This window comes from Ostrea edulis, chromosome 10, assembly GCF_947568905.1.
Source record: "Ostrea edulis chromosome 10, xbOstEdul1.1, whole genome shotgun sequence".
In the NCBI taxonomy this organism is placed as follows: Eukaryota; Metazoa; Mollusca; class Bivalvia; order Ostreida; family Ostreidae; genus Ostrea; species Ostrea edulis.
In genome coordinates, this window is record NC_079173.1 from 18,731,883 (window position 1) to 18,751,521 (window position 19,639).

The 19,639-nt window shown below is 34.1% G+C and overlaps 1 protein-coding gene across 2 annotated transcripts in view; it reads left to right on the plus strand.

Moving 5' to 3' along the window:
• LOC125682897 (leucine-rich repeat-containing protein 15-like) overlaps positions 1 to 19,639 on the plus strand; it is a 334,249-nt gene that overhangs the window by 295,692 nt on the left and 18,918 nt on the right. For both annotated transcript variants that reach the window (XM_056152160.1, XM_056152161.1), the window contains exon 9: positions 4,944 to 5,015. In XM_056152160.1, coding sequence (XP_056008135.1) covers positions 4,944 to 5,015 — 72 coding nt within the window. The remainder of the gene's footprint in view (positions 1 to 4,943; positions 5,016 to 19,639) is intronic.

The window sequence follows — 19,639 nt, forward strand, 5'->3', positions numbered from 1 at the left end:
GATTTTTCGGGATGACATATTATAAAGAATTTCTCTAGAAACACAATGTTCGTCATCCTTGATTACTGCAATCTTGCGCCTTCAATATTACTTATTCCAGTGAACAATGAAGTACGAGTCGACTCTCAGGCGCATCAGGTCTTTGAGCATTAACATAATTAATATTTACGCACAATAAACTATTGGTTTTTTATCGTTCTCCATTGACAAAAATAGCATTAGAGGATAGGTGCGTCGTTTATTAATTATGAAAATTTATTATTTTTTATCATTAGTGGACGACACTGTACATATTTTCCAATTTCAATTTTCATCATTAATGGATTATTCGTCTTTCCTCTAATGAGAAAAAAGTTTTTCATTTGTTAATGATTTATGGTAATGATGGCCCATCATTAATGATCTCAGTTTTTGCATAAGCAAACACAAATGCATCCGTTAATGCAAAATTTATCGTCACTGGATTTAACATAATTAGTGGTTACTACAATTCTATTATTGGGTGAAATGCTGTCCGACTTCAATCATACCGATTGTTAGGCCGTTCCTGAGGATATAGAGCTCACGGCGGGTGTGATAATAATACGAACATTGATGATAATGCATAACAACCAATTTAAATCGAACTAATACCAAATTTGAAAAAAAATAAGAATTTATGCTATATTTTACATCACATAATTTCATTGTTTAGATTGAAATTGGTCACTGTTTGTATCTTCACTTTTTTACAACCTAATCGTTATATCTAGCATAATGAAAGAATAGTGAATGAACCTCCATCATCAAACAGCTGATATATCGAGCATTGCATATTCATGAAAGGTGAATATAACGAAAAGTGATCAATCTTACAACTCATACACACAATACAAAATAGAGAGTTGGGCAAACACAGACCCCTGGATATACCGGATGTGGGACCCGGAGCTTTGAAGTAGTAAGCATCCCCTGTTGACCGGTCACATCCGCCGTGAGCCCTATGTCTTGATCAGGTAAACGATGTTATCCGTAGTCAAAATCAGTGTACCAAGAACGGCCTAACAATCGATATGAAACATGTCAGACATCATTTGACACAACTAATTCAAAAACTAACCATACACAGAACAAGCTCTTGTGTATTGAATCAGTCGAGATATATAATGACCATGTGCAGGTTTTAATGAAATATTGCTACATCAATATGGGAAGTTGACGATGGAGAAGTTGGAATCATCCCGTTTGTCGTAAAATCGAGTTGTTGGTTTGCCGTTACTATCCACTTTTAATAAAATTTCTAAGTATGGCGCAGGAGTGGACGACTCTGTGGTGTCTTTATTTCGAGTTCACTGGGATATATCGCTTTTTCTTTTGGTTATCTTACAAATCATTGCAAACCTTCAAATAGGTCCTATTACAAACGCTAATCTAATCAGAAATTGATATTAAAAAAGATCTTATTCTAAGGACTCCCCAAATGCGGATGTCATACTAAAGTCACTCAAAAACATAAGGGAAGTAGATTACAAGAAACGCAGCATAGTTTATCAGATTATCATTTAGCAATTAAATACTAAAACTAATGAATATTTAGATGAGTAATTGAAGATACATTCTCTTATTGTCTTTAAAACACGTTTACTACCTCTAATGATGTCATTTATTACCTTATCCAACAACATGACAAAATTCCAAGCAATACAGAGTACGTTATAACCATCAAACATTGCTTTTCCTTTTTAAAATTTATTTCCAATTCTGTCATGATTAATGGGTTCAGAGACTTTGTTATTTGCTTTAATTTGTTAAACTCGTAGCTTATCAGGATTACTTGACAATTTAAACAAGGTTCGCGATCCTGGTAATGTTTCTGTCTTCCGTGCAAATCAGTAATGAAAACTTCATCGTCGTTTTCGTCAACTTTAAGAAACAAATCTATGATTATCGTAGCAAGTAGAAACGTACTGACCCACATTAACTCCATGAACGGTTTTCACCCATTAAAACCATGGCTATGCTTTTCATCTGCAGTTTTTCTATTCCGATGTCACAATGTATTTGCATTGTTCCTATTACTGGGGCAAATAGTTCCGCTAATCCATCTCAATTACTAGTAGTTGCACAATCTTCAGCATTTACAAACACATAATTAAGACGTGTGTGATATCGATAATTCAACGCATGTTGGACGGTTATCGCCCCTGTTGTATAATGAGAAGAACTGTTCTATAAAGCTCGGTTTACATTGGCAACGGTGGTCTTGTGATTATTTAGTATTCTGTTTTCTGTACGATTTAGGGCATTTCAAGAAGTTATTGCATATTGTTTATATTTCAGTGTTATTTTTACACGACTTATTGTAAAGAGGTTCGGGGAAATTTGTATGATGGTCGTATGAAAATTGTTAGATTATCGAATACTTTTATAATAGCCCATGTACGATCTCCTAAAGTCGTTCGAGAGCTGTGAAAAGACGTTTGGATGCCCCACGACACTACACTATTTGTAAAATTAATTGTTTGCACAACAAACTTAAACTACAGTACGTTTAATGTCCGATTAGCAACTTTCGTTCGTGCAATGATTGTGTGGAAGTCGTACAATACAATATACGACATGTACACGGGATGTGTGATTTTCTGGTGCAATCCCAGTTACTGTGTCATTGCAAGGAAGCAGCATAGCAAGGTAGATATGATATCCACACAAATTAAAGCTAAAAATTAGCACTATCTATTTAATAAATGAACATCACTTTTTAGCTGTACATAAAATGTAATACATGTATATTACGTATACGCACAGAGTGGCGTTACATTACACATAAATACACACACAACATTAGCTTATTTCCAGATAATATCCTGGATATACCTTCTGTTAAGACTATACATTTATACTTTTGTGAATTGGAAAGGCTCTGTATACCTTTTACTCCACAAGCACATAGAAGTTTTACATTGCATTGCTATGCATTTACACATGTGAGACAAAGTCTACTTGATGACTACAATACCGCACCATACAGTGAACACTTGATTCAATTACCGTATATCAGGGTTTTTCCTCGTGTATTTATTTTCCGCTTTGTTCGCGACGATTTCTGAATCGCGGAGAATAAATCCTAGTAAATTTGAGTCAAAGTTTTGTTTTTGTAGTAGAGTTATATAGCATAAGGTAATAGTGCGGTGAAAGTTCTGTGTTCAGTTCCCCCTATATCTGATAATCGCCAAGTAACAGGTGTGTACGCTTCGGTGTTTATATTCAAAATATGACAATCTATTGAAGTGGGCCACGTTCTTTGCTTCAATCAATGTATAATTATACCTGAGCTACTCATACATGTAACAGTGCATGGTTTATCGTTTCAAACTGAAAATAATTATCGATAGATATTTTGTATGAGTATTATTATAGTTAACGAACAATGATTTATGTTACTATACCGGCAAATACATTTGAGTGTAAACGAAAGTGTACAATTCTTTTTGAAAACTGGTTCGCAGCACAGGAGGGTGATCCCCTGAGCGCGTCTTTAAAAATTGACGAGGTGTAGTTCGATTTATTTCTCACCCGGATCAAGCCACTTGGAGCAAAATGGCTGACAAAGTTCTATGATTACGTGCAAACAAAACTCGAAATGGTCCGAGATGGATTCAGAGAAATTGGAATATCATCCATATTCAGATTTGATTATAATTGTGACAGTAACTAAGAAATCTTGTAAATCGTTTCATTGACTGAATTTTACATAAACAATTACGAGTTATAGGTAAAAATGCTGGATTCTCCCCTCAACTCCTTTATAAGTTTAAATAATCGTGAATTATTTTTTCGCTATAACTTTGAAATAGTGAATATTTCATTCGCGTAAATTTGATATACTGTTTTAGGTTCTGAACTCGCGGGAAAAATATGACGCGGAAAAAACCTGATATACAGTAGTGCCATTTTGATACGAATGAAAATCACATGTATGAAATTAAGTTAACACAAAGGAACTCCGTAACTAGATGTTTTATGACTTTTAAAATAACATAAAACAATATACAAATGGCTGAGTAGTAAATAAAACACCTTACCTCAGAGAAGCTGGATTATATGCAGCTTTACATATGGCATGTATAGAAATGGGAAAAGTTTGCTGAGTAATATAAACTGTTATGCAGAGAAGTATAAAAGCGTCCTTTCTGCTAGACTGTCTTGTCCAAATTGAATTCAGCACCGACTGGCGGTTTAAAGTCCAGTGAAGTGAGTTTCCAATTAGGGCACAATAAAAAAGGCTCCAAACAGAATTTGAGGTGTGTTATATACACAGAATAAGAGAATAGTATTTACATTATATACAAAATGAGAATATGGGGAATTTAATTTAACATACATTTTTCAATATTAGTTCACATTATAAAGTAAAGTATTGATAAAGTAAATTGCATATAAGATGTTTCCACCTGTGCATCTATACAAACTATAAGTTGGGAATTTCTTTTGAGTCAATGAGAAATTAAAACGCAAAATCAATAATACACAGATGCGCTTGTTTATCGAATCATTTGGGTGACGCAGATATCATACACATGTGATAGTGAACTATTTTTACATACATATAGGAAGTTGATGGTGACGGACCTTATTTTTTTCTTAGCTGCCATAAAACTTATGTGTTCGTTTACCATTAACGTCACAAATCAATTAGAATTAGATTCAAATATAAAACACAGATAGAGAAGTCTGTGATGTTTTTATTTCGAGTTGACTGGATAATTTCTGATCAACACGTTTAAAACAAAATATAATTATTAGATAATTGACTAACCGTTCGTGATGGATTGAAATCACTTGTTTAAAACTAAATTTAGTGCAAAATATGCTGTCGCAGATTAGATCAGTCTAGAAAATGATTTATTTCTTCATTTCAGCGTTGATCGATTAAGGTTAATCAGGAAATCTTTTTGATTCAGATACTTGTGGAGAAATAAAATAGGAACGTTACCAAATGGAATTTTTGATGCATTGACGAAGCTAGAGACAGTGTAAGTATATCTATATACATAACAATTATTCGTATGCAGAGGAGGTGAAGATAATGAACAATGTTGAACAGTGATGAATCTTATATCTATTATAAGCAATACGAAATTAAGAGTTGGACAAACATGGACCCTTGGGTAAACCAGACATGGGAACAAGTGTTTAAGAAAAGTAAGGATCCCCTGTCGACCGGTCACATCTACCATGATCCCTAAAATCGGAGTGATCCGCAGTCAGCACCAGTGTGTAAACAATGGCCTAACAATTAGTATGAAACACATTAGACATAATTTGACTCAATGGCAGGTTGTATTGGCAACTTAGATCGTTATAACGAGCATAGAAGTCGCAAAATTGTCTCCTTAAACGAGACTGTTGAAACTCCTGTAATATCAACTTTCAATTGTGTGTAAGAAACCTGCCTTAATAAAACAGATCATACGGAGAACAAGGTTTTGGGTATCGAATCAGTTGAGCTATTAAACATCATATTAGTAGTAGTAGTAGTAAGCTACTGACAAACAAGTTGATCGTACAGGGATTTCAACAGTCTCGATTGAAGTCAGCATTTCGCAAATTCTATGGTCGTTATAACGATCTAGTTCGTCAATACAACCTCGCATTGGGTCAAATGCTGTCTGACGTGTTTCATACCGATTGTTAAGCCGTTCTTGGCACACTGATTTTGACTGCGGATAAATCCGTTTGCCTGATCGGGATGTGGGGCTCACGGCGTGTGTGGCCGGTCGACAGGGGATGCTTACTCCTCCTAGGCACCTGATCCCACCTCTGGTGTGTCCAGGAGTCCGTGTTTGCCCAACTGTCTATTTTGTATTGCTTGTAGGAATTATGAGATTGATCACTGTTCGTTATCTTCACCTTGCATACAGATGATAATGGGATACTGCTATATGTTATGTAGATATTGGAAGTTGATGGAGAAGCTGAAATAATTCCGTGTTTTGTTAGTTTGTCGTAAAGATTTATTTTCAATAAAATATCTTAGTACAAAGCAGATGTAGATGTATATGTGGTGTTTTTCTTATTTCAAGTTTATGTGGAAATATGGAATGAAAATTATTTCGTTAATAGGTAAAGCGTCGTCGATATATCTCAACGTAGAGTTGAAGGCCTAACAACTGTACTTCCGACTTATTACTAGTCACTTTTCAACATTGGTTCTCATTATAATGCAAATTTGCATATAAAATGTTACCACCCGTATATCTATATAAAATATAGGTTGAGAATTTGTTTTGAGTCAATGCAAAATTACAAAGCAAATCGATCATACCCAGAACAGGCTCTTGTTTATCGAATCAGTTAATCGACATAGATATCATCCCAGGTGATAGTGGAATAGTTCTATGTACATATAGGGAGATGGTGGCGGACCTTAGTTTCCCCTAGCTACCATATACCTTATATGTTCGTTTACCATTAACGTCCCAAAACAATAAAGAAACAGCATTAGACATAAAACACAGATAGAGAATAAATTGATGTTTTTATTTCGAGTTGCCTGGATAATTTCTGATCAACACGCTTAATGGAAATTATTATTATTATTAGAAAATGGACAAATTGTTCGTTATTGATTTAAGGGTGACGGACCTAATTCGTTTCTACAATAGAGATTTTATTCAAATTTTGATATAAGGTAAAACATGCATTAAAGAGTTAAAATCAATGGAAAAAAGAAATGAAAATCGTAGTTGATTTTCAGCGGGGGCTGTTTCAAAAATTGGCTTTATAGTAGTCGTAATTGCAAAGAAAATATAGGAAAATTTCCAATGTGCAATATAAAAGTTAAAATTTAAAAAAATTCTACATTAGAGTTTTAATCCAAATTAAATAGTGATTTTAAAACGACAATAAGGTTACTAATTGTAAGAAAAAAAAGTATGGGTCATCTTCAATTCTTTTTAAAGGGAGCATGTCAAAGGATGATTTTTGGCCAGTTTTCAAGGAAAATGTCATTAAATAAGAAATGGATAGGTTTTCTACTTGTAGTTTCATACTTTTTCTTTATACTAAATTATCATATGGATTAAGAAAAAGGTCACCAATCATATGTAAACACTGAGTCATTGCATAATATATGCCAGGGGTGGTGTCAAAATATGTAATGTATGAACTGTCACAAATTTAATAAATCCGATATAGAGCTCAGTATACAGCTTAAGACAACGGATTTGTATATAGTGTATATGTAATGTACACATTTTGTTTTCATTTTCATAATCTTTAAATTTTCTAAATAAATTTAAAAGTTCAAATGTTTGAATAAAAGCATACATATTTTATATTGATAAGAGACCAAGTGCATGACTTATCGGACAGTTTCAAGATAAGATCTAACATGCACTTCAAGTGTCATCACCATTTATAAGATTTTTCTGATGAACACTCTCAGAAACAAAATGGATTTTTATTCCCTGAAACATTTTTATAAGTTAAGTTTAAGAGTAGTATAAATTTATTTTGATAAAGAAATCCTGATATTTCTTGCACTGGTATTGAATGTAAATGCATATACATGTTTTTGTAATACGTGGTACTATGACATGTGGATTGGCAATTGCAATCTAAGACATGAGTAACTAAAGCCTGAATGTATTTTTCTCTATATCAAAAGATGACGATAACCGACCATTTTCACCAAAATATATGTATCTCTGCCGTGTGATCGGTTCTGTGCTAAGATCTGCGCTAGGGTGATAGTCTTCAAACTATTCAACGGCAGCATCGATTTTCCGCGCAATTCGGCATTGTGACGTCAAATACAAAGCCCAGAGGCGTATTCAACGTCACAACTATAACAGCTGTTCAAAACATTATGATGGGACAATTTGCTTTGTTGTCGGGAGAGGAATCATTCTGCTTTGGTATAATAATAAAATATCTATCCAATGGGTAGGGGCGATAGCGTGTTTATTGTCAGCCGAGAGAGAAACTACCCTGGCCTTGCCTCTGTTCTTCAGTTGTTGTTGATTGATACGGTTTTAGTCATTTTTTCTGTGTAGTTTTAATGGATGTTCGAAAGATTTCAAAATATAATTCTGCTCTTCTCCGCAGTTGGTTGTAAATAGAAATTATCGTGGGTTTTTTAGTAATACGCTTCTGGTGCATGCCGTAAATCGTTAATAATTATTGTTTATAGAGTAATACAGTAATTACTATTAATAGCTAAGAATATTCATGATATTAAACTATATTCAGAAGTAAAATCTTAATAACAAAAGATTCTATTTTTTTTTTAAATTTGTTGTGCATACCTATGACAGTTTTATTCATGGCATATGCGCAGGGGGGGGGGGGGGGGGTTGTAAAACACGGACAATTACGGAATCCCAGAAATTACACATAAAACACGGAAGAATCACGGACATATTTTTTAAAGTCACGGATTCACAGACACAAAAGTTACGGAAATGCTATACATTTATTGAAGAATTCATACGAAATATGGATTAAGATAAGATGTATTGCTTGTATAATGAAAGAATTATACAGTCTCAAGTTCAGTTCGTAAATATCGCATGTTCATAGTGTGATGAAACAATTGCAGCGACGTCACAATGCACGGAGACTGTAAATAGCGATGTGCGCGGCTTTCTGCGCAGAAGTGCAAAATTTCGAATTAGGTCTGTCGTCCTTAAACTACTTGTTTGAAGCCAAATTTAGTGCAAATACCATGCTTTCACGTATTGAATCATTTTAGAAAATTATGTATTTCATCATTGAAGCGTTGATCAATTAGTCTCCACCAGTGTGTAGAGAATGTATTCCGAAAGTACTTTCCTCACAGCACTTATCATTAAATATCACAATTCACAGTAAATACCACAGTAAATGTCAGTAATTCTCAGCATTAGCATACATGTTCAATACCAACTGCAAAGATATCAGTTATTATCAAAACTTTCACCAGTGAAAAATTCTTGATATCGTTAAACGATATACAATCAGTAAACCAACGATAATTAGAACATTCACAATGGTGTCAGATGAATGAATTGATCATAAAGTTTTACTACACGCCATTAATGAAAGGTGAAGATAACGAACAGTGATGAAAGGTGAAGATAACGAACATTGATCAATCTCTTACCTCCTATTAGCAATACAAATAGAGTTGGGCAAAGACAGACCCCTTGCTACACTAGAGATGGGATCTGGTGTTCGGGAGGAGTAATCATCCCCTGTCGGCCGGTCACATCCGCCTTTAGCCCTATACCTTGATCAGGTAAATGGAGTTGTCCGTAGTCAATATCAGTGTGCCAAGAACGGCCTAGCAATCGGCATGAAACACGTCAGGCCGATCTCATAATTCCTGTAAGCAATACAAATAGAGGGTTGGGCAAATCCGGACGCCGGGATGTACCAGAGGTGGGATCAGGTGTCTATGAGGAGTAAACATCCCCTGTCGATCTGTCACACCCGTGGTGAGCCCTATATCTTCATCAAGTAAATGTAGTTATCCGTAGTCAAAATCAGTGTACCAAGAACGTTTTAACAATCGATATGAAACAAGTCAGATAACATTTGACCTAATGATAGGTTGGAAGGTGAAGATAACGAACAGTAATCAATCTCAAAACTATTATAAACAATACAAAATAGATAGTTGGACAACACGGACCCTCTGGACACATCAGAGGTAGAATCAGATGTCTAAGGGGAGTTGGCAAACTGCATCGTTGCAACGATCATATAATGTGAGAAGTGCTGACTTAAAAGGAGACGGTGGCAGTATTTAATTGCTAAATGATAACCTGGTAATCTATGTTGCGTTTCCTGTAATCTACGTTACTTATATTTTGGGGTGTTTTGTGTTGACTCCGGGTTTCTGTAGTCCTTAGAATAAGTTGGCGTTTTTATCAATTTTTGATTAAATTAACGTTTTTAATATAAGGTTTTGAAGTTTTCCAATGATTTGATAAGCTAAACAAAAGAAAAGACATAATTTTATCCATTCTAAGAATATGTGTTAATATTCTCAGATTCTCTTGAGTTGTTTTAAATGCGCTTGGACCTTTAGATACACTGTATATCGACAACGTTTTTTCTATTAACAATAATAACTTTCAGCCATAGAGCGATTCGATATATCCATAAAAATAAAAGGCACCACAGAGTGGTCCACGTCTGCTTCATTCTTAGATATCTTATTGAAAGTAGATATTAAAGCTGACATGAATTAATAAATATCTACACCTTTCTCATCTTATCCGCCATATTTCCCTCAGGTAGCCTAATTTACTCTACTCGTATACAGTACCTGCAACGTTATTCTTGACATGATAAACGATAGAACACGACACACGCACGGTAGGATAGGATACACGCACGATACGATACGATAGGATACACGCACGATACTATAGGATACACGGTAAATCTAATAAACACAACGCCTGATAAACGATCTTCACGACAGACCTGATAAACGAAAAATACGATAAACAATCTTCACGATAAACGGAAAACCTGATGGAAATGTTGTAAATTTAGAAACAATTTAGACAGAACGAAAGTTTGATACGTACAAAATAATAACATTTTGTTGATAATAATATTGAAGGATTTCAATACTCAATATATACCTAAAGCATATAATTCATTTATACACGGTTGTACGTTTATTTCTTATTTTCTTAAAATTCTATTTATGGCTCTTTTTTTAACGGCATTACAACTAAAATCCGGAAACTAAACTATATACGGTATTGAATTCATTATTTGATATCTATATGAATTTTCTCATCCAATGATTCTAAAACGTATATTGTCACCTTGAATGTTTAATATATGAATCATATAGGGAGTGATTGATTTTTATCTTGCTTAACGTCTCGCTCGAGAATATTTCACTCATATGGAGACGTCACCATGACCTGTGAAGAACTTTTAAATTTAGGCCTATGCTCGGCACAATTTTACGGCCATTGAGCAGAATTGTAAAAAATTCAAATAACCATCAAAACCAGCATACATTTCCAGTATCTACACTTACGACTATTGGTATATGTGTACATGTACAAATAATAATTAAAAAACGATGACAGCTGAATCGTGCCCAATTGAGCAGAATTTTGGGAGATGTAATATACTCTTGCACTCTTTTAAAACTTAATCTTCTAAATGTGTGAAATACAATGTCCCTGAGAATGTTTACTGTCAAAACACGGGTGATACACAAAATCAGATAGATAAGAACGCACACAAGTTCAGTAGTGGATATCTAATTTGAATACAGGTGAACAAAATCGGAAGAAAAAGAACCATTATTGAACTATATGTAATAAACAATGTAATTTACTGATTTTTCCTTTCAGATCGGAACTTCCCATTTCTCTGTTAGTGTTAATTACAACTAATTGTTTCTAGACAAGGAAATGTTTATGAACTCCAGATGAAGGAGCTCTCACTTTTACTGTCCACGTTTGCTCGACAAACCACTGCCTACTTTCCAGACTACTTAGAATGAAATTGCGATAAATTTTCGCCCTCTCTGGACAGACATATAGCTCTTTTTCTGCCTTAAAATCGACAGCTTTATGTTCTAGTTCACATATAAGTTGTCTTTCCTCGATTCCTAAAAATAGCTTCTTTAACAAAACGAATAAAGCTTTCGGAAAGCATCTTACTTTTTCATTAGATTTAATATACGATCCCGATATTTTCCGAAGCTACACGATAAACGATTTTCTCGATCAACGGAAAACCTGATACACGCAAAATACTATACACGATAGACCTGACAAACGCAAAACACGATAGAAAACGGAAAACCTGATACACGATAGGATAGAATACATGCACGATACAATAGGATACACACACGATACGACAGGATACAAGCACGATAGAACACGATAGGAATGTCAAGAATAACGTTACGGGTACTGTATACCCCAAATGTGATTGTCACACCTGAGTGATTTTTCTAGGTGGATTTGACTAGTGCACATCTCCGATAGTAATATATAGGGAATGAGAGACACATAAAATCACATTTGAAAACATTATACTTTGCTCAAAATTACAAAATATTTATTGTATACCAATGCAACATTCTGTAAGTTTAGATTAGTTCGACAAAACAAGCAAAAAAAAAAAAAGCTGTTCTTGCATACTTGCCAGTGCATTCATGTAGTTGCAGTTTTTTATAAATGAAATGTGGATAAATCATTTGCCAATAACATATTGATAGAATGGAATAAGCAAAGAGCATAACATATATTATTTATATCATTTCTTGCAAAATAAAGGTGCAGGCCATATGCATAATATATAATCCACAAGGTATATTCGCCAAAAAAAAAAAAACCAAAACACTGTAAATATATGTATATACATAAGAATTATTTGTAAACAAAGGGGGGTGTAGATAATGAACAATGCTGAACAGTGATGAATCTTATATCTATTATAAGTAATACAAATTTAAGAGTTAGACAAACATGGACTCCTAGGTAAACCATACATGGGAACAGGTGTTTAAGAAGGGTAAGCATTCCCTATCGGCTGACTAAGCATCCCCTGTTTACCGGGCACATTCGCCATGAGCCCTAAAAAACGGAGTGATCCGCAGTCAACACCAGTGTGTAAAGAATGACCTAATAATTAATATGAAAAACATTAGATCTAATTTGACACAACGACAGGTTGTACTCGTAAATTAGATCGTTATAACGAGCATAGAATTTGCGAAATGGTTACTTTAAACGAGACTGTTGAAACTCCTGTTTCAACATTGGTTTCCATCATAATGCTAATTTGTATTTAAGGTGTTGCCACCCGTGTATCTACATAAACTACAAGTTGGGAATTTGTTTGAGTCAGTGCGAAATTACAAACGAAATCGATCATACGCAGAACATGTACTTGTTTATCAATCCAGTTGGATGACGTTGATATCATACCAGGTGATAGTGGAATATTCATGGTGACGGACCTTAATTTTTGTTAGCTGTCATAAGCCTTATGTTTTCGTTTGCCATTAACGTCCCAAATCAATAAAGAAAGATATTCAAATATAAAACACAGATTGACAATCATGCAATGCTTTTATTTCGAGTTGACTGGATAATTTCTGATCAACAAATTTAATGGAAAATATATTTTTTAGAAAATAGACAAATCATTTATCATGGATTTAAACTATTTGTTTAGTGCAAATATCATGCATTTGCGTATTGAATCATTCTAGAAAATTATATATTTCATCATTGGAACGTTGATCAATTAAGGTTAATCCGGAGTATTTTAATTCAGAAACTTGAGTAGCAATATCATAACAACGTTAGCGAATGGAATTTTTGATGCATTGACGAAGCTACAGAAACTATAAGTATATCTATATACATAACAATTATTTGTATGCAGAGGAGGTGAAGATAATGAACAATGCTGAACAGTGATGAATCATATATCTATTATAAGTAATATAAAATAAAAAATTGGAGAAACATGGACCACTGGGTAAACCAGACATGACGACAGGTGTTTAAGAAGAGTAATCATTCCCTATTGACCGACTAAGTATCCCCTGGAAACAAGGTGATGGTACTGGGATTTCAACAGTCTCGATTGAAGTGAGCATTTTGTAATTTTTATGGTCGCCACAACGATCTAGTTCGTCAATACAACCTTTCATTGGGTCATATGCTGTCTGACGTGTTTCATACCGATTGTTAGGCCGTTCTTGGCACACTGATTTTGACTACGGATAACGTCGTTTACCTGATTGGGATATAGGGCTCACGGCGAGTGTGACCCGCTTATATGAGTTATGAGATCGATCAATATTCGTTATCTTCACCTTTCCAATAAGGAATACAAAGTAGAGAGTTCGACAAATACGGACCCTGGATATACCAGAGTTGGGATAAGATGGTTAGAAAGAGTAATCATACCTGTGACCGGTCACATCCTTTCTGAGTCATATATCTTGATGAGGAAAACAGAATGATGGGTAGTCAGAATCAAAGTATATAAAAAGGACCTAGCAATTTTTACGAAACACGTCAAACATCGTTAGACGCAATGACAGGTTGTATCTGCACACTAGATTATTATAACGACCATATAATTTGCGAAATGCTAACATTAAACAAGACTGTTGAGATTCTTTTAACCTCAATTATTTTGTAAGGAGACCGTTTTGCTTTGAAAAGGGATCATAAAGAGAAAAGGGTTTTGCGTTGCGAATCAGTTGATTTATATAAAGACCATTTACAGGTGATAATGGACTAGTTGTTACCTGTTAAGTAGATATGGAAATTTGATGGAGAAGCTCAAATCACTCCGTATGTCATTAGTTTGCCGTTAAGATCTATTTTAAATAAAATATCTAAGTACGAAGCAGGTGTAGAGGTAGATGTGGTGGGTTTTTTTTATTTCTAATTTGTTTGGATATATCGAATCGACATATGAATGGAAATTATTTTGTTAATAGGTAAAACATGGTTGATATATCTACATGTAAAGTTAACAGCCTAACAACTATAGTTCGAAGAATTTACTGGTCACTGTCACAGATGGACGAGCTGGCTGTAACTATGTCAAGCTAACACATTAAAACGTCACAATGTATATATATAGTTTATTATGTACAATATCTCATAAAGAACACGATCCTAATTCCACAAGTGTCCATGATCTTGGCTCATTAGCTTAGACCTCTGTGGGTTTGACCGATGTACCCACTCCTGGAGCTTGGTTGTCCTTGTACTTTACGAGTACTCTCCACATCCTGCATACACTGGTTACATCAGGATAACTGGAGTTTCATGGAGAGGACCTGTTTTGATACGCATCCATAGAATGTAATACATTATTTATACGCACTGAATGGCGTTACATTGCACATAAATACACTCAAAACATGATCTTGTTTGCAGATAACATTCTGGACATGTTTTCTGTTTAAGACAATACATTTATACTTTAGTCTATTGGAAATACTCCACAAATACATTGAAGTTTTACATTGCTTTGCTATGCATTTACAGATATTGGACAAAGTCTACTTGATGACTATAATTCTGCACCATACACTGGACACTTGGTTCAATTAGTACCATTTTGAAACGAATGGAAATCACATCCATGGCATTAAGTTAACACTAAGGAACTCCGTAACTGCATGTTTTAGGACAGTTGAAATAACATAAAACAATAGACAAACTGCTGAGTAGTAAGTGAAACACCTTATCTCAGAGAAGCTGGATTATATACAGTGAAGTGAGGTTTCAATTAGCACACAGTAAAAAAGGCCCAAAACAGGATTTGGGGTGTGTTCGATGTATACACAATATAACAACATATTTATTTACATTACATACAAAATGAGCATAAGGGGACTTTGATGTGACATTTACTTTTCAATATTGGTTCATGTTATAGAGCAAAGTTGAATTCAAGGTGTTGACATCCGTGCATCTATATAAACTATAAGTTGGGAATTTGTTTTGAGTCAATGAGAAATTAAAACCCAAAATCAGTCATACACATATGCGCTTGTTTATCAAATCAGTTGAGCAGATATCATGCACATGTGATAATGGAATATTTCTACATACATATAGGAAGTTGATGGTGACGGATCTTAATTTTTCTTAGCTGCCATAAACCTTATGTGTTCGTTTACCATCAACGTCCCAAATCAATAAAGAGATTCAAATATAAAAACAGATAGAGAATTATGTGATGTTCTTATTTCAAGTTGACTGGATGATTTCTGATTAACACGTTTAATGGAAAATATAATTATTAAATGATAGACTGACCATTCGTGATAGATTAACATTACTTGTTTAAAACCAAATTTAGTGCAAATATCATGTTGCAGCAAATTGAATCAGTTTAGAAAATGATTTTTTTTCATTGGAGCGTTGATCAATTAAGAGTAATTAGGAAATATTTTTGATTCAGATACTTGGGGGCAAATCAAATAGCAACGTTACCAAATGGAATATTTGATGCATTGAAGAAGCTAAAGATACTGTAAGTATATCTATATACATAAGAATTATTTGTATGCAGAGGAGGTGAAGATAATGAACAATGTCGGATAGTAATGAATATGATATCTATAATAAGTAATGCAAAATTAAGAATTTAACAAACATCGACTCCTGGGTAAACCATACATGGGAACAGGTGTTTAAGAAGAGTAAGCATTCCCTATTGACCGACTAAGAATCCCCTGTCGACCGGGCACATCTACCATGAGCCCTATAAGCGGACTGATCCGCAGTCATTACCAGTGTGTAAAGAATGGCCTAACAATTAGTATGAAACACATTAGACATAATTTGACTCAACGGCATATCGTATTGGTAAATTAGATCGTTATAACGAGCATAGAATTTGTGAAATGTTGAAATGAAATGAGACTGTTGAAACTCCTGTAATATCAACTTGTTTGTAAGAAGTCTGCCTTGAATAAAAAAAGATTATAAGGAGAACAAGGTTTTGGGTATCGAATCAGTTGAGATATATAAACACCACATACAGGTGATTATGGAATACTGCTACATGTTATGTAGATATTGGAAGTTGATGGAGAAGCTGAAAGCAATCCGTGTGTAGTTAGTTTCCCGTTAAGATCTATTTTCAATAAAATATCTAAGTACGAAGCAGATGTAGAGGTATACGTGGTGTTTGTTTTATTTCAAGTTCATGTTCATGTGGAAATATCGAATCGACATATGAATGAAATTGATTTTGTTAATAGGTAAAACGTCGTCGATATATCTCAATGTATAGTTGAAGGCCTAACAACTGTAGTTATGACTTATTACTACTCACTTTTCAACATTGGTTTTCAATATAATGCAAATTTGCATATAAGATGTAGCTACCCTACATCTATATAAAATATAAGTTGGGTATTTGTTTTGAGTCAATGCGAAATTACCAACCAAATCGATCATACGCAGAACATACGCTTGTTTATCGAATCAGTTAGTCGACGTAGATATCATCCCAGTGGATAGTTGAATATTTCTACATACATATAGGGAGATGGTGGCGGACCTTAGTTTTCCCTGGCTACCATAAAATGTATATCTTCGTTTACCATTAACGTCCTAAATCAATAAAGAAAAGCCTTCAGACATAAAACACAGACAGAGGATCAATTAATGTTTTTATTTCAAGTTGCCGGGATAATATCTGATCAACACGTTTAATGGAAATTATTATTATTAGAAAATGGACAAATTGTTCGTGATTGATTTAAACTACTTGTTTAAAGCCAATTCTAGTGCGAATACCATGTTTTCACGTATTGAATCATTTTAGAAAATCATATATTTCATCTTTGAAGCGTTGATCAATCAACCACCAGTGTGAAGAGAATGGACTAACAATTAATATGAAACACATTAGACATAATTTGATTCAACGGCGGATTGTAGTGGTAAATTAGATCGTTATAACGAGCATAGAATCTGGGAAACATTAACTTTGAACGGGACTGTTGAAACTCCTGTAATATCAACTCGCTTGTAAGAAACCTGCCTTGATTAAAAAAAGAGCACAAGGAGAACAAGGTTTTGGTATCGAATCAGTTGAGATATAAAAACATCATATACAGGTCATTATGGAATACTGCTACATATTATGTACCTATGGGAATTTGATGAAGAAGCTGAAATCATTAAGTATGCCAACAGTTTGCCGTTAAGATCTATTTTCAATCAAATATCTAAGTACGAAGCATATGTAGAGGTATATGTGGTGTTTTCTTATTTCAAGTTCATGTGGTAATATCGAATCCACATATGAATGAAAATTATTTTGTTAATAGGTAAAACATCGACGATATATCTCAATGTAGAGTTGAAGGCCTAACATATCGAATCGACATATGAATATTATTTTTGTTAATAGGTAAAACGTCGTCAACATGTTTAAATGTAAAGTTGAAGGCCTAACAACTGTAGTTCTGACAAATTACTTGTCACTTTTCAACAATGGTTCTAATTATAATGCCAATTTGCATCTAAGGTGTTGCCACCCGTGCATCTATATAAAATATATGTTGGTAATTTATTTCGAGTCAATGGGAATTTACAAACCAATTAGGGCACAGTAAAAAGAGGCTCCAAACAGGATTTTGGGTGTGTTCGATATATACACAAAATAAGAGCATATTTACTTACATTACATACAAAATGAGAAGAAGGGGAATTTAATGTGACAGTCACTTTTCAACATTGGTTCATGTTATAGAGCAGATTGTATATAAGGTGTTGCCACCCGTACATCTATATTAACTATAAGTTGGGAATTTCTTTTGAGTCAATGCGAAATTACAAACCAAAATTAATCAAACACAAATCCGCTTTGTTATCGAATCAGTTGAGGAACGTAGATACCATACCCAGGTGATAGTGGGATATTTATATATACATATACGAAGTTGATGGTGACGGGCCTTAATTTTTTTTAGCTACCATAGACATTATGTGTTCGTTTACCATTAACATCTTAAATCGATAAAGAGAGGTATAGCCGTTCTTGACACACTGATTTTGACTGCGGATAACTCTGTTTACCTGATCAGGTTGTAGGGCTCAAGGCGGGTGTGACCGGTCAACAGGGGGTGCTTACTCCTCCTGGGTACGTGAACCCACCTCTGGTGTGTAAAGTGGTTAATTAACTATCTATGTTGTATTCTTTATAGGAGTTATGAGATTGATCACTGTTCGTTATCTTCACCTTGCATTCAGATATAAAACACAGATAAAGAATTAGTTGATGCTTTTATTTCGAGTTGACTGTATAATTTCTTATCAACAAATTTAATGGAAAATATAATTATTAGAAAATAGACAAACCGTTCATGATGAATTTAAATTACTTGTTCAAAGGCAAATCTAGTGGAAATATCATGCTGTCGCTGATGGAATAAGTTTAGAAAATTATATATTTCATCATTGGAGTGTTGATCAGTTAACTTTATGTAGGACATATTTCTTATTCAGAAACTTGGAGACAAATAAATTAGCAACGTTATCAAATGGAACATTTGATGCATTGACGAAGCTAAATACACTCTAAGTATATTCATATAAATAGCAATTATTTGTATGCGGAGGAAATGAAAATAATTAACAATGTTGAACAGTGATGAATCTTATATCTATTATAAGTAATACAAAATTGCTACACCCACCATGAACCCTATATCTGCCATGAGTCATCCGCAGTCAATACCAGTATGTAAAGAATGGCCTAAAATTAGTATTAAACACATTAGACATTATTTGACTCAACGGCAGATTGTACTGGTAAATTAGATCGTTATAACGGGCATAGAATCTACGAAATGTTGACTTTAAACACGACTGTTCAAACTCCTGTAATATCAACCTGTTTGTAAGAAGCCTGCCTTGATCAAAAAAAAAAAAGATCATTAGGAGACCAAGGTTTTGCGTATCGAATCAATTGAGTTATATAAACATCATATACAAGTGATAATTGAATACTGTTACATGTTATGTAGAAATGGGAAGTTGATGGAGAAGCTGAAATAATTCCGTGTGTCATCAGTTTGCCGTTAACATCTATTTTCAATAAAATATCTAAGTATGAGGCATATGTA